The 24642-nt window shown below is 35.9% G+C and overlaps 1 protein-coding gene across 1 annotated transcript in view; it reads right to left on the bottom strand.

Annotated features, from left to right (window-relative positions):
• Positions 1-24642, bottom strand: part of ASXL3 (additional sex combs like transcriptional regulator 3) — a 124773-nt gene that overhangs the window by 68416 nt on the left and 31715 nt on the right. Inside the window, exons 2-4 of the mRNA XM_012725786.1 lie at positions 23430-23538; positions 22108-22216; positions 5408-5529 (exon numbers count right to left, since the gene is read on the bottom strand). Coding sequence (XP_012581240.1) covers positions 5408-5529; positions 22108-22216; positions 23430-23538 — 340 coding nt within the window. The remainder of the gene's footprint in view (positions 1-5407; positions 5530-22107; positions 22217-23429; positions 23539-24642) is intronic.

The following is a 24642-nucleotide window of genomic DNA, read 5'->3' as shown; positions in this document are numbered from 1 at the left end:
AACAGGCAGATCGACGAAGTACACTGCTGAGGGGAGCAGCTGGTGGGTCAGGAGAGGTCTGCCACGCCATGTGGTCACCTCTGGGGCAGGCGGGAATCGAACTCATGCGGAAGTGGCTTTAACTTCTTAGTGCTGTGCTTTAACTTTAACCCGCTGCGCCACCGGGAGGGCCCAAGATGTTTTTCTATATAGACTGTTGGAGGATGGTCAGTGGGACATCTGGCCTTCTCTAAGTGAGTTCTTTAAGGCTATTTCTAGCACCTCTCTTTACAACTACTTATACTTATAGGCCATTATTCTCAATTTTGAGTTTTAATTAAAATTCCAAGACAATAAGACAATTCCTATTTCATATTATATTACAAATATAGATGCAATTCAATTTGTAACCACCTAAGCTTGCATATTCCACATGCTGGAAAATATAAATCTATTTATTTAATAAATTAAGAAAGCAGGATTAAGAAGGCTACTTTAGAAAGTCGTGGAAAGTTTGTTCTGTACAAGAGTACCCTGAAAAGAGGTTACAATTTTAGTGCTAAGTTGCTTTTTTTTCTATTTTCCATCAAAGGTTTTAATTAGCTAGTTGTGTCCCTGTTGATCAAGCTATAACATGGTTTATTTTGACACCGATACTATATAACAAGTTATTTTAGTCTAAATTCATCTTCGAGGAATGATAATGAGCTACCTCTAACTACTCGTCTTAGCTATACTGTGGAATGCTAATTGGAATACCTTACTAAACATTTTTAAATCCTGTAATTTCAAGTGAAAAAAAGAAGCAATATCAAAACCCAAATAAGCAGATGGTTAAATTCAGTCTATTATAAAGGAATGTACTTTCCTTTAGCCTCCATGTGTAATGTCCTCATGCCAAAAATTCAGAGTACGTAGGACTTACCAAGTTTAATAGTTCCAGGTAATATTTGGTATGGAAGAAATGTACAGGCTTAAACTTGGAAATAATTAATTTCAAAAGAAAATAGCCATACAGGATTTAAGTAAGTCTAGAAAAAGTAAAGATTATCACACATCAATTATAATTCTGGTTTTAAGTGAACAGAAAGAAATCAAAAGATGCTAAGTGAACACACTTTTCTCTGGAGACATAGGTGGTATTCCCTTCAATAAAAAAAAAAACAATTTTTTTTTTCGATAAACATTTTATTTATTGGGCCCTCCCTGGTGGTGCAGCAGGTTAAAGTGCAACACTAAGAAGCTAAAGACACTTCAGCATGAGTTCAATCCCCGCCTGCCCCAGAGGTGACCCACATGGCGCAGCAGACCTCTCCTGACCCGCACACTGCTCCCCTTAGCAGTTTACTTCCTAGATCTGCCTGTTCTGCTCCCCACTCTGTCTGTGGTGAATCCTCTCACCGCCCCTGCACCTCTGGCATGTACCCCAGTTCTATATGATTGAATAAATAAATCTTTAAAAAAAATTTTATTCGTTAAACAGAAAGTTGCTAAGAATTCTAAAAATATGAATTGGTCCTCATTTCTTTCATGAAAAAAAAAGAAAAGAAATCACAGATTTCTATGTTAACCTGAAATTTGCATAAGGCAAGGAGGGCCTGCTGTATTTTCAGAGCAATAAGTTCAACAAGGTAACTTAATGCACTGAAAGTAGTTTAGTTCATCACTGAAAACTATGAAAATATCACATGCTGTGAATGCTATAGACATTAAAAGTACATACAAATCACACTGCTGGCTACATCAGGCAGCCACCACCTGCACTGTTGGCAGTATGATAAATGTCAATACCCATGTTCTGAAACTGCCACAGTGCATCATAACCTTCGGGATTTCACAGTATTACTCAAACATACAAAGCAAAAGCAAAACACCAACAATATACATGTGCTCTGATATGAAAACTTTATGAATCAATTCTACCATTGTAAATAAATAACTGCATGAGTTAAACCAACACTAACATGGAAAGGTTTATTATCCATGTTACCTCCCATCATAATACAATGCATCCTTCTTTCATTGTTCATTTGGTTCTGTTACTTAAAAACTTCCAAAATTTAATCTTTCTTCTTCTTCTTTAAAATTCACAATTTAATCATTATGTTCTTTTTAGGATTACCACAACTCAAATAATAAGACAGAAAGAAACCTGGGTAGTAATCAGCAATCTGCTACTCAGACTTTTGAATATGCTTATTCAGTAAAAAATAACCTGCTGAAATAACAATGCATTAGTCATGCAATTACACCCAACATATGATGTCAAGGATCTTTTTGATGATCATAAAGTAAAAGGGATCCAGATATTTTGGAACAATCAATGTTATTATTTTATATCAATAGTGATAGGGTACTATACCATCTATATTACTGTTCAGCCTATAATTGCACTGCACCCATAGTATTGAGAAATAACAGAATATACTCTCTCTAGCTCTGTTTTTCAGTTGAACAAGGGAGTGAAGGGTAGGAGGTTCACATCTGGTAAATGATACTTGGTATATTTTACATAGAAATTTGTTGCTTTCTTTATGCTTATAAAGCTTTAGAGCTTTGTTTTTTAACTTGTTTCTAAGAATCTACACTGGCCAATATATAATGGAAATTTTAAAGCCCTACTGATGCAGGATATATTTCTAGGAATATGATAAGAGCAAAGTATATTTAAGTGTTTATCATTAGTATGTGCTGATACTGAATATAAGCATCTGTGTTCAGAAATAATATTAATAGTATACTCTATCACTTTCCTTTTTATAAATAATTAATAATGTAAATCTCCTTGGATAATGTCAAAGATTTGTCATTGTATTACATAACATATGCTGAAAGGCAGTTATCAGTTAAGAGAACAGGATCTAACACTATGATTATGGTTCAAATGTTGTTGGATGATCTTGGGCAATGAACTTAGTTTTCACATTGGAAAAATGAGGTAACTGGTATATACTTTAATTTATGAGAATTAAATAGCATAGCACATGTAAAATGAAGAGCAGACTATATGGAATTCAGAAAAGTAAATGTCAGCTAGTGTAATTACTAGGATCATTCAGCTTACCTTACATTCATAAGATCATGGTGTGTGTGTACGTGTGTGTGTGTTTGTATATAAAACATTAACAAATACAGAACAGACATTCATATGTATATAATACACAGAATTCCACATGGTTACAGTCATTCAAAATATCCAAAAGAAACCTGCAAATTTGCTGAGGCTGCTACAATTTAAAATCCTGCATGTTCAGTCAATTTTTGAAATGCTGTCTTAAGAAATTCAGCAATTATAGGGAATCTGAGCAAAATTCCGCAAGAACAGCTTTTCTTCTAAATGTACTTCCAATATGAATTTGATTATTAATCAAGCATTAGCATATATGACATATATTGTGCTATATTCACTTGGTAACTAACTTGTTACTAGGTTATACAATATGAAGTTAAGAAATGAATATATATTTCTTTTGGGACAGTAAGAAGCTTACAGGACAGGCTTTTTAACAAAGCTTATTTCCCAAAGGAAGCAAGTGTTATTTGCCATGAACACATGGTATACAACAAAACAAAATTAAACAACCACTAACTCAAAGCTGTGTAATATTCTAGCAAATGTAAAAAATGTTCAAATGCCATGAGATCAAAATGAAGAAAGTAAAAAATAATGAGACATGTCAATATAGAGACTTGAGTCTTTAGCTTTACATTCATTTACAGAAAGATTTCCTGGTATACTCATTTTCTAAATCACTGCTCTTCAGAAGTATGAGTTTCATTTATGATCCCATCTGTGATTCTTAACTGCTACAACTACCAGTATCCAGTTTTGTATCTTTTGTTCTAGGCTGATTAGTATTTTATTACCTGCATCCTATTTGCCACCTGAATAAGCTTTTGCCACCAGCTTTCAAATCATTATCCAACCTTCATTTCAGCAATTAAAAAAGATCTCAACACTGAATTCAATTTTGTTCTTGGCATCTGAAACATTTCACAAGAGCAAATTCACCAAAGATTATTTGACTGATGTAGGATGAGATATGGTTATTATCTTAAGTATAATGCCAATGAATGGAAATACTGCAATTTTAAAAATGAATAAAGTAATGTAATTCAGTAGAAAAAAAATACATTGTTTCTTTCCTATCTTTCCTTCTTTGAAGTAAAGAGAAGTTGGTAGAGTTCCAAGTCTAGGAGATTGGTATGACTCTCCTAAAAGGTTTATAGGTTATTTGGGTTTTTACAACAATTTAAACTGTACTCAAAGCACAGTTTTCCTGTCTCATTATAAATATGTCACTAGAACATTACATACATTCCTAGACCTAATAAAGATTAGCTCAGAGTGGTATGGATGGGGATTGTCACAGAAAGATCAAAATAAAAAACATAAGAGGGATGCTGTGAAACAAGGGAAAACCAGGAATTTTGGGCTAAATATGCGTTTTCCACTTTTGGCATTAGTATTATCATCCTGCACTGTCACCACTAAACCATTACCATCACTTCATTTTCCCCTACATCGTTCAGAATTGTCAGTGTAACAGCAGTAGGTAACATTTACTGAGCATTATTATGAGCCAATCACTCACTCTACCACATGCTTATTCTCAGATCACTCTCATGCATAAGGTACTAGTATTTTCCAGAGAAGAAAACTGAGATTCAGGGGAGAAAATAGCAATGATGCAAACCTGGGTGTATCAAAACTCAGAGGGGAATCTTATAATTATATAACACACATATGTTCTATAATTTATATGTGTGTGTGCACGTAAAAGGTCATGGCATACATATGTATAGATACATATGTGTGTGTGTTTGTGTGTATAAAACCTTATAACTTACGACCCCTCCACACACATACCAAGCACACACATATCACATCAGGGCAAAGACACAGAGGACACAACTACTTAAGTAATGTGCAGATGATACTGCAAAGTTAACCTCATTCAACTCCAGCACCACTCATTGATGGATATACTACAGATATAAGTAAGCCACAATCACTAATTCTCTTACTGTAATTTAATACATCTCCATAATATGAATAAAATATTTATTTTTGGGTCAACTATCATATAGACATGAGCATACAGAGACATTATTTTCAAAATATGCAATGCATTTATTAATGCAGCATGTTTGCTATAATTCATACACACAAATCTTAATAGAAGTTTGGATATATTTCCAACCACATTTTCCCTCTTCTATTTCATATCAAGTTCTCAGCCAAGTCTCTCCTCATGCTTAGTACAGATTAAAGTTAGTGTATTTGATTTTATGGAATGGTTACATTCAGGATACTTCTATTGCTTTCTGGTTGCTAGGTTCTTACCTATTTTGTTAGAGCCACAGAACATCCATCAATTTATACAAGAAGAACTGCAAAACAGAGAATGAATGTTAGCTGTCTTACCTGTTTAAGAGCCTTTTTGGTGTGTTGCTGAAAGGAAGACACTAATTTGCTTTGCACTGCTGTGTTAGTAAGGCTTGAATCTCGAGTGGAAGATGCTTCATCAGTTACCTGCTTTGCACAAACTAGAATCAGAGAGAGATAATGATATTACTAATTTGAATTCCTTTTTTTATATCCACTGTAATTAACTCACTTGGAGCTTTTCTCCAAGTGAAAATGGATACCTAAAATAAAGCAAAATCACACCGTAAAAAAAAGAGGATCTAGATTTGAAGAGATCATTTAACAACTGTGTGGCCATGGTTACATTTAACCTCCCTAAAACGCCGTTTCCTTATCCATTAAATAATGATTCCTAAGTCATAGGGCAATTGCCTGGACATAAAAAAAAATATCAGAAGATCTGCCTCAAGAACTGAGAGGCAGTAGACACTTTCAGAATCTGAATACAGAGACTGGCTAATACATAGTATTCTGAAGACACCTAAATTAATGAAATTAATTGAAATCTACCAATACCAAAGGTATCTTGATTGTTCTATTTAACAATCCTCCCTTTACAGAATCAACTGATGCATGTTTATTCTTATGTTATGGATCAAGTCACATGGCAAGGAAAAGGAGAAAATGAATTCAAGATGCTGGATGTCAACTAAGACAATTCTTTTCACAAAAATTGCAAACCTCTGCAGATTACAATTTAATCTTCAGATTTTGATCAGAGTCAGGATTTCCCTTTGCCTATTCTATAGAAGACATTTTCTTCAAAATGTCTGCTCTCTAGAATAAACAATGCCTCACTGATATGGATGAGCAATTCACCCATGTTAACTTTCTGCTCCATGCAATTCATGCTAGCATCAGAAGGCTACTTCCTGTCCTCCTCAAACATTCCACCTGAGACACCAGGGCTAACACTGAGTGTTCAGGCCAGAAAGCAGGCACAGGCCCTTTTCTCTGCACATTAGGCAATAGTAGCTACTGGGAAAATCAAAGCAAAGAACTGCCGTGAGTAGTGATAAAATGGAGGCATATGTCTAAGACAGCAGGCAACAGGAAGTTAGATAGAAGAGAAAAACTTCAGAACATACTGTAAGACTCAAAATACATTTTTTAAGGGCATTAGGGTTACACAGATCCAAGAAAATGTTGCAATGAACAGCAATTTGGGAGGATTCTGACCTGAGTTTTAAAGGAAGGAGGAAGAGTAGAAACTATACTAATCAAAAATGGAAGCACAGGCACATGCACAGTGTAGAGACTCAAGCTGCTTTAGATAGATTTAAACACAGATGGTCGACAACAAAAATGCATTTCAGGAAAGAGAATGTTCAGAAAAAAAGAGTTAATCAAGTTTTGTTTTAATACAAAAAGTAATCAGGAAGCCGAATGAAAAAGGTATGGAACAGAGAATAATTGGCAGTAATTAATGCCAGACACTTGACATGTACATTTCCATCTCATCTTGAAACTTCCTCAGACGTGGAAAGGCAGTGCTTCCATGTGGGAGAGAGAAAACTAGAGTTCCAGCAGCTCAGTACCTTGCATTGTTATAGGGTTAATGCCCAGTGGAGCTAGAACCCAGTGCCAAGGCCATCATTTTCTACTTTTAACACTTGGTCTATAAGCCAAGAAATGTTGCAGAAAATCCAATGCCTAAAGACCCTTAAGTTACTCACATCATGTCGGAGTTAGTGAGGTCAGGGAAAACAATTATTTTTTTCCCCTAACATGGAAAAATTGAGAACTATAGGTGAGAGTGACTGACCCAGGGAATACTATGCTCTTGGTAGTAAAATATTTTGTACAGAGAGTAAGAAGAGTTCTTGAATTAAAAATCACATGACTTTTTTCCCCACAATGACTTTTTTCCTTTAATGTGCTAGTGAAGGAACATTTTATAACATGATTTGCATAATCTGTACCTCCTAGGCTTCTCCATCAGATTACTAGCACAATTTGTTAACACTTTTTTTTTTTTTTAAGATTTATTTATACATACAGAACTGGGGAACAGGCCAGAGGTGCAGGGGCAATGAGAGGTTTCACCAGAGACAGAGTGGGGAGCAGAACAGGCCAAATGTCGAGTACACTGCTGAGGGGAGCAGCGGGGTGGGTCAGGAGAGGTCTGCCATGCCATGTGGTCACCTCCAGGGCCAGGGATTGAACTCATGCTGAAGTGGCTTTAGCTTCTTAGTGCTGTGCTTTAACCTGATGCACCACCAGGGAGGGCACTGTTAACACTTCTTAAAGCTTGCTTATCAAGAATTATTGGAAGTAATCATCAATTTACATTCCCAAAGAAAAATAATTTTTATACTGACTGCATAGGTGATATTTTTTAATGTTCTGGAATCTCTATAAAGTACAACAAACTTGGGAGATGAGAAAAAGATATCAATAGAATATAGGATCCCAGTTGGACAGATATGAATGGCTCTCATACTAGCCCAACCAGAAGTAAAGTGTGCATGAGTAAATCTGAAATACTTTCAAATTTTTAGAGTAGTCTTTCCACTTAGAGAAAAGTAAACTTATGGATTAGCTAGCCACAAAACAGAACCAAAAAGATTTAGTGAACTTATAAAAATCATGAGACTGCTTCTACAAATTAAACAACTATTCACCAATAGCTTAAAATTACTTCACTCATGAGTCTTCACACGGCAAACTTCAATGCAACATGATCAAAAAACAATAAATGTCAAATCTGTGAGTATGCAAAGCTCTTAGGCTCCTTGCAGTACCTGTATACATAATAGCAGTACACGCTCAGCTGACCTGGGATCTCAGATCTGTAATCCATCACTTGCTTTACTTCTCTCTGACTTAAGAAACCCAGTTTCATGGTACCGTTGGCAGTGGCAGTGGATTTCCTGTATTATTCACTTAAACTTATGATTGTACTGTGTTCATAGTGACTCGCATGTAATTACATATGGTATTTCCAAAAGAAGGAATCGGTTCAATGTAGAGTCCAGAACTTCAAGTGGAAGGGTAGGGCAATAAAGTTGAACCAGCTTTTTTCTCAAAACTCATTCTCCTTAAACCCAAGACTACTTTACTTTACCTCCCCAGACCCAAGGGAAGTAACAAGAATACTGTTACTGTATAGTGATTTCCTCCACCCCCATTTCTCTTTCTAGATTTTAATCCTACATCTGAGGCAAACCATCATTAATTATTTATTTCTAATAAAATAATGATACAATCTTAAAGTAAATCAATGTAATATGAAATAAATCTGTATGTGGGTTTAAAACAAACCCCTTATTTTTAAGCAAAAAAGTCAAGAAAGAAAACAGAGTGGAGAATCCATGTAATGCTTCTTTGGACTCCAGACAGTAAGAGAGAGAAGAGAATGCCTGTGTGTGTGTGTGTGTGTGTGTGTGCGCGCGCACGCGCATGCAGATAAGGGGTACTGACAATTACAGATCCTTAACATGAGCATAGGAGATATATGAGTGATTTTACTCATTCTTCTGCCATGTATAGATGAGGCTGACTAAACTGAAAACACTGAACTGAACATTTGGATTGTACAGTTCAAGCATTTATATTCTGACTAAACACCTAGGATTTGTTTCTCTCCTTCTTGCAGCTTTCTTAGTAACATGGACAAAAAAAAAATAGTACAGGAATCATTCAAAAATGTTGCCTGGATATTTATCTAAGGGAATGAGTCTGGCCTCTAAAATGAAAGCCAAAGAAAAATTGTTAAAGTAAGGATAGAGGGAAATCTCAGCATGTGAAATTACAACAGAAGCCAGGAAACTAAAGAATTAGGACAGATGTTTTATCCAATAAATATCAAACACTGGCATGCAGCTTAGAGAATTGTATCTTCTTGGCAGTCAGAGTAGAGTAGGAGCTTTTTTTTGCCTCTCTGTGCTGGTAATATCACAAACTGGATGCCAGAATTTTATACTTCGAAACCCCACAAGACTGCCTGACCTTTTTGGAAGTGGACAAACTGATGATGAGGAAACATTTTTAAAAGGTATAGAACTATTATTTCTATCTACATCTTACTTCCCTGCCAAAACAAGGCAAGCCAAAAACAAGAGTTAAAAGTTAATCTGCTAGTGTTCTTCAGCTAATGGGGTTCTCAATATTTTCATCTACCATGGTTCTTACTCATACTTAGATTAATAAATCCCTTCTCCAAAATATTCTATTTAGAAGTCTTGGGAGTAAAGAGAGATGGATGATTGCAGATAATCATGAGATAGTCTTGAAGGCTAGAGAAACTGATGACTGTGTCCTGGCAAGGCTAGGTTTCAGTTTCTTAGAGTATCCACAGCTGTCCCTCTACTCTCCTCTTGTTTTATTCACCATTCAACCTGAAGTGTGATGGAACTAGGAAATATGGGCCACAGCTGTTATTTTTAAAGAGACATGGTCTGGAGCAGTATTGTATAATATTCTCCCACAACCCCAATCTAATTACTAACATGCAGACAGTTGTACAAGAAGCCCTGGCATTTCATATAAGACACAAAGAATTGAGAAATCAGAATGCAATCTTGACCTTGCCTCTTATTTCTACACACAAATTTTGCCTGCCACCCTGACACCTATCTTCGCTGATTGCCCCTTATCCCAATACCCTTCCCCATCAATTTTTGTAGCAAACTCATCTTGGTAGACCAAATACAAACAGCTTATACAAAAGCTTTCTTGACACATGTCTCGAAGGTAGACAAACTCCTTCTACTAATATTTCCTTGAAACTAAGTGTTCTGAGCTCATGATAGCTCCCTCCATGTTGGTGTTTGTGTTTGCCTAACTACCCATGCATTCTGCAACTCAGGGACCTATCTAAGTGCACAGACTCAGAGCAGTTAATTTATAAATGTCTACTAAAGAACTGAATTTACATTAAATGTATCAAAAGTATGTTTAAAGCTAACTTTCAACTGCTGTTTTTAATAAGAATTTATGGAAGGGGAAATTAGCAAAGCATGCTTTTTTAACTATGGAAAATTACATAAAGAGATTGTTTTATTTGAAAACAGAGGTATTACAGTCTTCCCTGATGGCACAGTGGGCTGATGCCCAGCACTGCAAGGTAGCCACAGCCACTTCAATGCGAGTTCCATCCCTGGCCCGGAGGTGATCCACATGGCACAGCAGACCTCTCCTGTCTCATCCTTCTATCCACCTGTTCTGCTCCCCACTCTGTCTTTAATGAATCCTCTCACTGCCCCTGCACCTCTGGCCTGTACCCCAGTTCTGTATGCACAAATCAATAAATCTTGGAAAAAAGGAAAATAGAGGCATTACTGTACATATCTTTATATCATCCTAAAGTCAATTAGGGGAGATATGTAAACCAAACCACAAATATTCTATGCATGCCACTAGGAAGCCGTATGGCCTGTCACTAAATGTAGATAAATTGTCCTCTGCTCTCCTTATTCACTGCCTTATTTTAGGAAGGAAGTCACAGTTTGGTGGTTTTGCATAGTGAAATAAAAATAAATATAATTTAAAAGTCCAAATTAGAAATTCCAGTGCTTACTTCAAGTGACAGGAGCTGTGGGGGCAGAGCCACAACACAAACCAGGAGACAAGTTGTATATAGTCACAGCCGCAGGACAAGCTCTACTATCCACTGCTGTGTGTCCCACTAACCATGCCGTGAGGAACAGGCACTCTGAGGTGACTGGTATTCCAAGTGTGATCAGGACTCAGAAGAAAGTATCCTTCTGACCAATTCTATTTTTACTAGTTCTCCCTCTAACCATGCCCATTCCGTTTTTTGAACCACCAAACTACATGTTTTCAAACCATACCAGTTTTCTGTAGAAATTGTCCTGGTGGTTTAAGGGGTTAAGTTTCAGCACTATGAAGAAATTTTCCTGACATACTCGGTAGGACTAATACAATTTCTATAAATAGGAAAAAAAATTAAAGCAAAGAGAATAGCGTTTATTAGGGATAATACTGTTCAATCATGTTTTACACACTGTGTCTTAGAAGGAGCTTATTTATTTACTATCAACTGCTTAATCACAAAAATTTTATTGATCACATTCATGTAGATCACTCCCCTTTTGGGAGGCAAAAGGGGGGTGAGAAACTGAGTAATAAGCAAGAAATAACTTTGAGAACATTGAACTATTTTTTTTTTAAGATTTATTTATTTGGCATACAGAAGTGGGGTACAGGCCAGAGGATCAGGGGCGGCAAGAGGCTTCACCAGAGACAGAGCGGGGAGCAGAACAGGCAGATCTACGAAGTACACTGCTGAGGGGAGAAGCGGGCGGGTCAGGAGAGGTCTGCCACGCCATGTGGTCACCTCCGGGGCGGGTGGGAATCGAACTCATGCGGAAGTGGCTTTAGCTTCTCAGTGCTGCGCTCTAACCCGCTGCGCCACCAGGGAGGGCCTGAACTATTTTTTTTTATATATATATATAACAGTTTATTTTTACATCATTTTGTACATTTTTTTTCCATCTCAATTGTAATCCCCGCGGGTTTCCCATCACCATGTCACCCGTGTGCCATCACCATAATCCCGTGCACTTCCCTCCCATCCCATTTTTGATCCCATTCCCCACTCTACCCTCACAAAATGTCTCTGGTATATGGCTGTTCATTATTTTTGTTATTTTCTCGCCTGGTCCATTATACTACTGCTATGAGTGAAACCATCCGGTATTTTTCTTTCTCTTTCTGGCTTATCTCACTAAGCATGATCTTTTCCAGCTCCATCCAAGTTGCTGCAAAAGACATGTGTTTCTCTTTTTTGGTTGCTGAGTAATATTCCATTGTATATATGTACCACATCTTTTTAATCCAGTCATCTACTTTTGGGCATTTGGGCTGCTTCCATGTTAAAAATATGGAACGCTTCACGAATTTGCATGTCATCCTTGTGCAGGGGCCATGCTAATCTTCTCTGTATGGTTCCAATTTTAGTATATGTGCTGCCGAAGCGAGCACCATTGAACTATTTTTTAAGTACATTTTTTTCAAGGAACAATAATACAGAATTATTAGTTCTACCTGAAGAAAACAAAGTCTATGAAATCCTAAAGTGTTAATGTTAAAAAAATGTTTTTAAAAAATAAACAAACATATAATTGAAAATGGCAAACAAACAACACAGAAATGATTGAACTGAACTGTCTTCTTTTGAAATTATGTATTATCAGATATTCTGAAATACATTCCCCAAATGTTACAAATAACCACTGGCAACCAAGGAAAGCCTCTTGCCAACAACTGAATCTTCACTGGATTCTACTCAGTTCAGAGGAAAGATAATTCCATAGTTCTTTTGGGATCTAGACTAAGGAGAAATATCCACTGTCAAAACACTCCTTGTTCCAAGAGGTCTAAATATTTGGCTTGTAACAAGTTGCCAAGTTATATTAAAATAAAACATTCAAAGATAATGAGATCACAAGAAGGGCCAGTAAATTAAATGGAGAAAACTAGCAATAAAATAATGAAAATCATTTTCCCCTGAGAAATGTTTAAGGGAGAAAATATCTAGATATTTTAAGAATTAATGTGAGATAGTATTTATAAACATTATCATCATCATTAAATATACCTAAAGGAACTGAAAATTTCACTATATATTATAGCTACCTTAAAAGAGTATACAGAAAAAAGGTCAAGTAATTCAAAAGGAATGATGAATCAGATAGTTATACCAGCATTATATACAGGTAATAGCATGCACTTATAAGATGTGATCATACCAGATACTTTCAAAATTTTGGTAACATGCTACAAATGATTTAGCAGAGAATGGGATATACTGCAATATCATTGCAATGTCCACAGATAGCTCAGCAACATGATGGTTTGCACTGGACAGGGTACTGAACCTCTATAGTTAACTAGAAGAAACACTTTACACAGGCAGTCCTCCTAACCAAACCTCAATTATCACCATGGCAATTTAGCTATATTAATAAATCTGGACATGCATAAAAGAACCCTTTCAAACTCATATGAGAAAAGTGAAAGTTAAAATAAGAGTATTTCATAGGGCAAGTCCCCTAGCCCCTTACCACAGAACTTTTACAGATTCCTCCCTCAGACTTCTGGAGAATCAGACACAACAACTTGCTTGTGTGGAGGGGCTCATATTAGAAGCTATCTTTTCTACAGACACTGCTATATTTTCCATACTCAATCAGATCCCTGAGACATATACATAGAAATAAAGTAATTGACTTAAGAAATGAGAACTAGAAATCAGCAAGAGGAATTATTATTAAGTAGCTAGCCCAGGTGGAGGCATTTCACATATGGACGTCACTACTAATTATTATACTTCAACACAGAAATGATCAACTTCCATATACAGAATGTGAAAGTAGTTAAAGCATGTAGGTGGCTATTTGAGAAATGATGATACACTGTCATTTTAAAGGGAAGAAAAGAGAATAGAGTGCATCAATGAAAAATGCACTCTATTTTTTTTTTTAAAGATTTATTTATTTGTGCATACAGAACTGGGGTACAGGCCAGAGGCTCAGGGGCAGTGAGAGGCTTCACCAGATACAGAGTGGGGAGCAGAACAGGCAGCTCCAGGAAGTACACTGCTGAGGAGAGCAGCGGGTGGGTCAGGAGAGGTCTGCCACACCATGTGGTCACCTCCGGGGCAGGCGGGAATCGAACTCATGCGGAAGTGGCTTTAGATTCTCAGTGCAGTGCTTTAACCCGCTGCACCACCAGGGAGGGCCCGAAAAATGCACTCTATTTTTAAAAAATGCATTGGTACTTTGTTCCTTATTGTAATCACAAAGTATAGTGATCAAATAGATATTTGGCTAATTGAATATTAGGCAGGTACCTTTAATTTTGTTTTTGAGAATTTATTTTTATTATGAGCATATATGTTTTGTAACCTTTGTATTATGATATAGTTCTCTCAGAGCATGAGAGGAGAAATACACTTAAATGGGTCACTTTATCTTTTCTTACAAAAAAAAAAAGTATTTTCTTCTATGACTCTGGTCTGTTAAAACTGAACAGAGTTCAGTTTCATAAGAACAAAGTTTATTGGGCAAGTTAAAAAAGGAAAAAGAGGTGCCCAATGGGTTAAAAAATATAAAATAGAATCAATAAGAAATGTTTGAAGGAGTGGGAAAAGTCACTTGGAAAAGTCTAGATGGTGCCCAGTTCTCCATCATCGGGGTACAAATAAGAGAAAATCCATGTAATTAAGAGTACAAAATATTTTTTCATGTGCCTATTAGTCATTTGTATGTCTTCTTTGGAGATGTATATTTAGCTCTTTTGTTCATTTTTATTGGGTTATTTTTTTTTTGAGTAGTTGAGTACTTTCTAGATCTGAGTTATTAGCCCCATGTCAGATGTAACACAAGCAAATATTTTCTCTCACTCAGTAGGGTGTCTTTTCATTTAATGACAGTTCATGAAACAAAGAGACAGTTCTCACTTCACACCTGTGAGAATGACCCATGTCAAAAGACCAGAAACACTTCCAATTGATCCAGCCATTCCACTCCTATCTATCAATCAAAAAAATACAAACACAGTTCAAAGGGATATATTCACTCCTAAGTTCATTTTGGCAATATTTACAATAGCTGAATTATAGAGAAAACCGCATGATAATGGTCAATGACAGAAGTGTGTATGAAGAAAATATGGTGTGTATATACAATGGAATATTACTCAGTTATTTAAAAAAGATGAAGTTTTGTCATACGTGACAACATGGATGGAGCTAGAGGAAATTATGCTAAGTGAATTAAATCAGGGGAAAAATAAGACCTATATTATTTCATTCATGTGTGAAACAAAACAGGGGAACAAAACAAAAGAACAGACAGAATTAAGCCAAAATAAGCCCTAGACATCATACTGCAAAACTGTGGCTACAAAAGGGCAGATTAAAGGTGGAATGTAAAGGTGGGAGGGCCCAATGGAGTATGATGGAGGATTCTATATGTGGTGAAGTACACTGAAGAGATATGAATCTATGCTCCTAAATCATATACAATGTTATAAACCAGTTTATGTGTATAAACCAATAAAAAATATGCCATTTTTTAAGACAAAAGATTTCAGCATATGGAAAAATGTTTGGTTATAAAGTTTATCAAAAACAAAGAAATATATATAAAGGACAGCATGGGATTCCTTTCTCTTTGGGAATATACTACTGGAATAATGTCTAATAAAATCAACTGGTTTAAGAAAAAAGCTGACAAGAGAAAGGAACCAGTGTTACATGAACTTTTGAAGTTCCTCATACTTATTTGAACTGTGACAGTTATAGATTGGGATGAAAGACGGGAGAACGAGCGTGGGCAGAGGAAGTTTTACATCCTGCCAATGGTCATTCTGACTGAATAGTATTGTCTTTCATCTATATTTTCTTCCATGTGTAACTAAAACAACGTAATTTTCACAGCCTTAAGTTTCTTAGGCCACCAACATAGAACACGGTCTCTATCAGTTAGCAAAGCTAACTAACAATGAACATGCAAATGTTGGGTAAAGGACACATTTGCTTAACCTAAAAAAAATCAAGGGACGTAGTACAGTGATAAAAAAAAAAAAAAAATCCCTCCCTCACCTCCAGGACTCCTAGGAATAGCTGTCTGGTAGAAATTGATTGTGTACACAAAGATGAAGAAGTACACGCCATTCCATGTAAACTCACACTGGGACAGTCACAGAAGTTACTGAAAAAATTCCCACAAAACACCACTAAGGGAAAACAGGCCCTAAATAGGTAGGCAACATCTTCAAAAATAACTCAAAACAGTCCTTTCACCAACTCAGGGTGCCCTCATTTTCCTTTCTCCTACCCTTGTATGAAATTGCCCTTGGCAGACGTCTTGTGTCTGCCCCCCAAGGGTGCCCAAGCCTTCATTAGTACACTTCGTACTTCCTCCACAAGGCTCCTCATCTGTATGTAATTGATGTCTCAGCAGAGACCTTACCCGCACACTTTCAGGCCATCATAAAACACTTTTCACTTTAAAAAAAAGACCCCTCAAATGGTGGCTTCTGAGCCAATGAAAACAAAGAGTAAGTTGAAAAATGTTTCATTAAGTTAACACTATTCTGCCAAGAATCATACAATCAGAAACCCACTTATAAAACCGGCTATAAAGAATAATGAAAAAGGACCATATAAAATTCTTTGAATGTTGGAATCATTACTTACATCTAAGGACTAAAACATAGGATATCTGTTCTTTATAATTTTTCCTCTAAATAGAGACTTTTAAATATTAATTCCCCCACCAGAGAGCTTCTTCCTCCCTGAGAGCCATTTGGGTTAATAACAAGCAGAAACTTTTTTGATCTCTGTGGATAAAAACTGAACATTCTCCAGTTGACTCATTAAATAAACAGAAAAAAATATTTAAAGACAAACCAAAAAAATAAAACCCAGGAATGATTGCTGTTGATTTTAAACATGAAATATATTAGGGACACAAAAAGTAAAACATTTTTTCTTGGTAATAACAATTTATAAATAGAAGTTGAAGGACTATTTACTGACAGTATCACTTTTATATAAAATATGTGTGGGTTCTGCAGACACACTGTAAGTCAATTTAATATGTGTGAGCAGCTCAAGATATACCAATGTATTATGTTCAGAAAACAACTTATACACAAACATACCCATAAATCTCTGACTAAAATAGCCCATAAAATTCAAAATATTTTCTTTGGGTGACAAAGATCTATCCTTATATTGGCATAAATGGTCATGGGTTGTCAACACAGATATATCAAGTAATTCACCTAAATCATTCTTTGATCTCTAGAGCTAAGCCTGTAAAATTTGAAGAGTTTACTTTCTTCAGTTTATATGTCAAATTCTTATTCATCTGAAAAACTGTTGAAAAGCCAATGAAACATAATGTATAACTATAGTTTTGTAAAATTCTATGATCAATATTATACTACTTTTTCCCCACTCTGTAAAAATTTTCTGTATAACTTGAAAAAAAATTTTTCAAATCATCTCCCACTTAAAAATTATCTGTTTTGCTGGCCTATAGATTCCAAGAACAGGACTAAAACAAATTTTTATTATCTTAATTTTACTTAAGGACTCCAGTGTCACTGACAGGAACCAAGCTGCTAAGATGTTTTTCTTGTTAGAAGTTTTTCTAAGTGCTTTCTTTTCAAACATTTTTTTGCTTATATCTTTCAATGGTGCAACAAATGTCAATTAATCTTTGTTAATTTGAAATAACTCTATGGTAGCAGAGGTTTATTCTCTGGGCTGTCTTGAAGGTATATTACTACTTGATAGTTATTGCTCACCTCAGTACTTCCTACTTCTTTATCCCAAAGGAGAAATAGGAGAGGAGGAGGAGAATAAAGATAAAAAACAGATGGTGAGACCCTCCCCTTCCTTTCCTCTCCCCCCCCCCTTCCTCCCACAAGTACACATTACCACCTTCTCTCTCTGATCATATTTTCAAAGTGTATTTGTACAGCTGTAGGAAGTGTGGAAATTATATCCATGCTAACTTCTGGTTCAAATATGTGTTAAACACAAGTAAGAAAGCACCTAAACCAGTTCAGTTTCATGCAATTTATTATCAATTTGTACAAAATCACGTGGCATCCCCCACTACTTTATTTGGATTAACTAATGTTTCCCTCTGTCATATTCTCATGTTTGTAATCAGAATGGTCTTGGACAAATGTTAGGAAGGCAGAGTATGTCAATGCACTGCCTCACAGCATTCTCTGTGATCCCACAAAAGTATCACAATGGTCAGAGCCCTAAATCTTAGTTTCATATTTATCTATACCAGCTTCCCACTTAAAAAAGACTGAAATCTCTGAGTTTGTTTCCTCATTGGCTAAAAATAACAATAATTAAATAAAATCAAAAATAATAAATTAACAAAGAATAAATTAGGATGAAAATAAATTAAAAATAACAAAGCCTAGGAAATTTTCTATTTTCCAAGACTGTTATGAGGATTAAAGTATACAAGATAATAACAGGGAAGATAATAACATTGTCAGCACTTAATATTTTAATAACTAGGGTGGAATATGTATCCTAAAGTTAGACCAATGGCCTATGCTCAAAAGTATATGGCTTTTATATGCATAGGAAATACAACTGTCCTACAGAAGCAATTGTAGTGTGACATAAGGTATAAAAGTAGGTAAATCAAGGAATATTCAAGTAAATAAGCTACTTACCATACTTCCAGTGATTCTCCAGAGCAATTTTCCTAATGTAAATTCAAAGGAAAGGCCAGGAAATCTAGTTTTGGTCACATTAGCTGAAGATATATGGCTATGTTATTTTGTAAAGTACCTATTGACATTTTAAATTAGGGGACTTCGTTATCCCTACTTTAATTATTGGATAAGTGTACTCATGCTGACCCTTACTCCTTCCCAGCCACTAAAGACCTCCCTCTATTTCCTCTGGAATTCAGGATCAGTCATTATCAAAAGTTCTACCTTTTCTCTGAACATTCCCTGGGCACCTTGATTGCAAAAACCGGCTCTGTCCTAGCCACCACTCCCGGAAGCATCTCAGGTAGCAGTAGCCCTTTATTCTTCTGCCCATATATCATGCACCACTGAGCCTGGAAATAGGATAGGATGCATCTGTTCTCCCTCTGGCCTCTTGAATGCCTCCAGCATTTTGTCTCCTGTCATCAGATGACACAACCAACTACTCCTTCTTACTGTATTTACTATCAACTCCTGAGGGAGTCACCTTCATTTTTAAAGCATTTATGTCTAAAATGTTAAACCTTTTAATGCTAGTTCTATGATAATTGTCTGTTTAAACATATACACACAAAATTTTTGAATCATTATCTCAAGGTCAAACTAACCTTTATAACTTTACAAATAAATTTCAGTCACTGACGAACCCCTTGACCAGGTCATTCTTAAAAATACGCAATGCCTAACTGTTCACAACAATCTTGAGCCGCAATTCAAGATTTCCTTTCATTTCAGACATATATTCCAATTACTCTAAACTCAATTCTACACATTCTACTCTCATAACACCTATTCTTCACTCATTTTATCTTGAGTAGCAAATTAGGTAACCTTTCCATTCCAAAGAGATAGCCTCTTCACATCACACACGTTTATACCATGCTCATTGGTCTCAAATTAAATTCATGATTAACTACCTAAAGTGCACCCTTATTGCTTACAGACCCTAAACAATCATGTTTTAATCTATTTAAATCTACATAAAATTAACTTCTCGATCCTTATGCCTCACTGATGCACTGGTTTCCTACAGCAATGAGACAAAGGAAGAAAAAAAAATATAAGAATCCATAAGCCTCTTCCACATGTTCTCACCTACATTCACATTCAAACACCCTGATATATCCTACTCTTCTGTCGAGTATCTGGGACATCAATGTGTGCATGTGTGTGTATATACATACACATATGAAGTGGAGAGAGAGAGAGAGAGAAGGGCGGAGAAGAGAGAGAGAGGAATGAAGGGAACTTCAAGACCTGCTAAAATCAAAATAGATCACTGCCTATCTCAAAATTCCACAAAGGGTTAACATCTTATACCAAACAAAAGCTGATTATCAAGATGATCTGAAATCTGGCCCCATACAGTCTGCCTATCTCCCCATACAGTCCCTTGGTCACTGACCCCAACCATACTGGCTTCTTCATGTTTCTGAAATATTCCAGTCATTCTTTTGACTCAAGACCTTTATACCTGCTTCTTCTCTTACCTAGATCTCTCTCTCATTAAATACCCTCACTCCCCTTGGGTTTTTCTGAAATGTACTCCTCTCTCCCTTTTACCTCTTTATTTATTTTGCTCCATCACTTGTGATCACCATATACACAAGTGATGATGTACCACAGCACATGTTATATAGTATTTTGCTAATTTCTATCTTCCAATATAAGGCCCTTGCAAAGTGACCTTTTGTTCTTGTTTTTCACAACTGGAGTTGCTACGATGTAAACAGAACTAGGAGAACTGCAGCAGCTCCATGCATCTGTTGTGAGAGCTCACGAGTGCTCACTCTAGCAGGAATGAGGAAGAGTTTATCCAGAGAGCCAGAAATTACCATGGATCTCTACCTTGTTCTCTAATACAAGCCCTTGCTGAAGTTCTCACCATGGCCACACAGGGGAGATTGAGGATATCAGATTAAACACAAGTTGGTCTAAAAGTTCTCAAAGCCAACTTCATTTCAGGCTTTTATTGAAATGACAAAAATCTATGTTATTATGTTATTTCACAATATTTGCTGCAGAACAGATAGGAAGGAGCTAAGGGGCCTCCCTGGTTGCCTGGGGTTAACTTTCAAATCTACCACTGCGATGGTCCCATCACTGTGGCGTGAGTTCCATCGTTAGCCAGGGAGTTAACCCACATGGAGCAGCAGACCTCTCTCCTGTCTCACCCCTGCTGCCCTGAGCAGTTTAGTTTGGTAGGTCTGCCTGTTCTGCTCCCACTCTGTCCACCCACCACCCACCACCACCCCCACACCTCTAGCCTACACTTCAGTTCTTTTACACATAAACAAATAAATGTTTTTTAAAAGGTTCTTTGTAAAAATAGTAAAGGGGCCCTCCCTGGTGGTGCAATAGGTTAAAGTACTGCACTAAGAAACTAAAGCCACTCCAGCATAAGTTCGATCCCCACTCTGGAGGTGACCCACATGGCACGACAGACCTCTCCTGACCTGCCAACTGCTCCCTTCAGCGTTTTTTTTTGTCAGTTAGCCTGTTCTGTTCCCCACTCTGCCTCTGGTGAATACTCTCATCACCCCTGCACCTCTGGCCTATACCCCAGTTCTGTATGCTTAAATAAATAAATCTTTTTAAAAAATAGTAAAGATAGGTATTAAAGAAGAATCCATCTCACCACGCCTGCGAGAATGCACCCCAGTTCCAATGGCTAGGGTGTCCACTCAAAATACAAAGGGACTCCTATGACCATTAGAAAAATGAGCGACTGAATTATTACTGAAATACGATACTTCTGCAAGGATGCTTTGATGTTTGTTGAAAGATAATTTACGAATTTCCAGCAGTCCCAATAGTGACTTTAATGAGAGCCTTCTTTTAAAATCATAATTCAAGTTGACTGTGGGGACCAGAGTGTAAAGTGGATAAAGAGCAAGATAAAAATGAACTAGCATGAACAGAATTCAGAGGTGAAAAATGTTCCTTAGAATTCGGGAAGCACAACACACTTTTCAAAAGTGTTTCACAAGAATATAACTTAAACCCTTGTTTCACTGTGAGGAATATTAACACTAAGCTTAATTTACTGAGAACAACCCAAGGGAAAAGCTATTATATGACTACTTGTGATCACAGGAAAAATCAGCATTAACAGAAATAAAACATTAGTGTTCGTAAATATGTGAGAGCTAGAAAACAACTAGATATGCCCATAATCCCTTCAACTTGCAGAGAAAATGTAATTAGAACACTCAAGAACATTGTCCAGGAAAATCTGTATTATTAAAACATAAGCAAAATAAAACAAGAAAACAAATAATTATGATTTCCTAGGTACACATCTTTTGTATTAAAACTGTTTATAAATCCAAGTATGTGGTAAAAAAAAAAAAAAACAAGTATGTGGGGAAAAAAATTCTATACATAGTGGTAAGGAGTTAGAGAATTATCAGCAGTCTAGGTAAACTTCAAGAGAACAGTTACAGCTGTGAAATCATCACACTAACCTCCATTTCCTTCTCCATTGGCACTGGCCTCTGCCATTTCTGTGCCATCCAGTTCAGACTCACAGCCTAAATCCAACGTTCCGTCAGCCGGGCCTGACGACTCCTCTTTCTGAGTTGTTTTTTAAAATAACGATTTATGAAGATGTATTAGCAACTAAGAACATTTAACATACTTCAAGAGTTATAAAATATTATCACAGTTACTTTTAATTTGCAATTTCAATACTGGCTTACTTTTTAAAGCAAAATTGTTCTGTGGGGAAGTAGAAACTGAGAAAATCACACGGCCGTTGGTGATTTCTGTACAATAACATAATTTCCATTTTACATATATTGTTGTTTTTTTTTTTTCCAGTGGTGCATTCTATTCTTCCTTAGGTAAGGAAAGGCATAACAACTCACAATTTTAGCCAGTAAATTAAACATCAAGTAGCCACAAAAAGCTACGTAACACAAGTTCTTTTAATTAACCTGTGGTATTTTCAAAAACAATGATAAGAGCTTGATGCTCGAAAATTAAGAAATCCCTTCTTCTTTGCCAGATATAATGAGTTACATTTAAAAAAATGCAACTTCATAAAAACAAATTCACAAATTCTAAATGTAACCATATCTGTTAGAATAGTTAACTTCCTTTTGACTGATAAGAAGTACTATGCTGATTCTACTTGCTCCAAGTGATGTGACCATTTGTAGGTCATCAGTATTTGTCAAGTGGAATTTTGCATATGAGATAACATTTCCCATTTTAGATGTAAGTGGGAATTACACTAAACCAAGTTGCATTTACCTGAAGATTTTTACTTCTTTATGTTTCCCATATAACAAATAAGCATTATTAGTAAAATTTCTCTAGATCACTGTTACGAAATTGAATACTTGATTTAAATCAGCATTTTCAAGGACTGAGAAAAAAATTCTTATTTTTGTAAAAGAGAAAGGCATACAGGTGTGAATCATGTATATCAACTGATGGTATTAAATCAGTTTATAGCAACTGTGATCATCTTAAACTCTTGGCTGATGATCTATGGCACTCTTCCATGCAAATTTTTAAGAATCGAGAATTTTAAGGAAGCCACAACTATTTTCCATTACCATATGTTGGAGCAAAACCACAGTTTTACTTTACTTAAAGAAAAATGTCATTGTTTATTCTTAATGTGAAATCATTTTTAAGACATCTGAAAATCTTTAAAAGGTATAGGGGTCATTCTCCTTCTCCTTACGCAAATATAATTTTGTTTACCTTCAAATGTCTGAAAAAATGCATGATAAATAGTTATAACTTAAGACATAATATGCAGAACAATCCAACTTACTTTGAGAGCATAGAGGCCTGACTTTCCAGGGATTTTGAAGAATGTTCCATCCCCTATTCGAGTGTTAGTGTGAAGCATTGCATTCAGACAGGCTAATGGAGAAGTTCCACTAGAAGATAAAAGTGTGCAAAGATGAAGCAATTTGAGACACAGCTTCTGTGCAAAACTGTTCTCTCAGTCTCTTAAAAAAAAAAAAAAGCCCTCTTGCATCTTGCATGCCTTTCTAAAATATCCTCCCAACCCAGAAAACATCTACATTACAATAACAGGCCAGTCCAGTTTTGACAAACTTAATCAGATGCATCTGTCTTGTAGGCTTCAGGCAAAAAGTCCCCTGAATTGAAATTATGTTTTTATTCATAGAGCAACCAACACTATATTTCAAAGAAACCAAAGCCCAAACGTTTATGTGGTGTTATTTTACAAATAATACTATGAAGTCTCAGTTTTTTAAATATTACAGACAACTTGATGGTTGCACTTGAATGATCAAATAAACCAAGTTCAAGGCCAGTTCCATCCTATAGGTTGAAAAGTAACAAAAGAATAATAAGAAACCAGGCAAAAACTGATTTAAAATTACAAGTATTTAAGTTGCTCATAGGATTGCATTTCTCACATGGCCAAAGAAAAACCTGTATCAGTGTTTCTATCTCTGATACCACTTCTAAAATGACATCCTTTCCTCAAATTGTCATGTTAAGAAACATGTGTTTGGGAATTATGCGCAGTTAATTGTATTCTGTAGCAAAGATGGAGGTGACTAAACTATGAACTCAGCAGACTTTATAAATAAATCAAACACAGTAAATTAATGAAAATATGAATGTGCAAATGTATATACATTGAATTTACACATATACTTAGAAAGATGTCTATGAAATATGTTATATGTATATATTTTAGAAAGATGTCTATGAAATATGTTATATGTATATATTTCCTGGAATAAAATTTATCCCTTTTTGTGTGTTTTGGGTGCAAATTATCTTTGCAAACTAGAGCTTAGAGCTAGATTGTTACTTTTACTCATTTATATTTCCACAAACATTTTACTTCATAATATGCTAAAAAAATCAATATTTGATTACACAAATATTGACTAGAAACTCTACTCCACCTCATTTGCTTCTTAGGGGTTTTGGACATTTAATCCAAAATATGCTGGAACAAAAGAAACATGAGTTTTTAAAAATCTGAATATCTATGACAA

The sequence above is a fragment of the Condylura cristata genome, unplaced genomic scaffold (genome assembly GCF_000260355.1).
Source record: "Condylura cristata isolate star-nosed mole 26May11 unplaced genomic scaffold, ConCri1.0 scaffold00016, whole genome shotgun sequence".
Lineage (NCBI taxonomy): Eukaryota > Metazoa > Chordata > Mammalia > Eulipotyphla > Talpidae > Condylura > Condylura cristata.
This window is presented reverse-complemented; position numbering and strand designations above follow the sequence as displayed.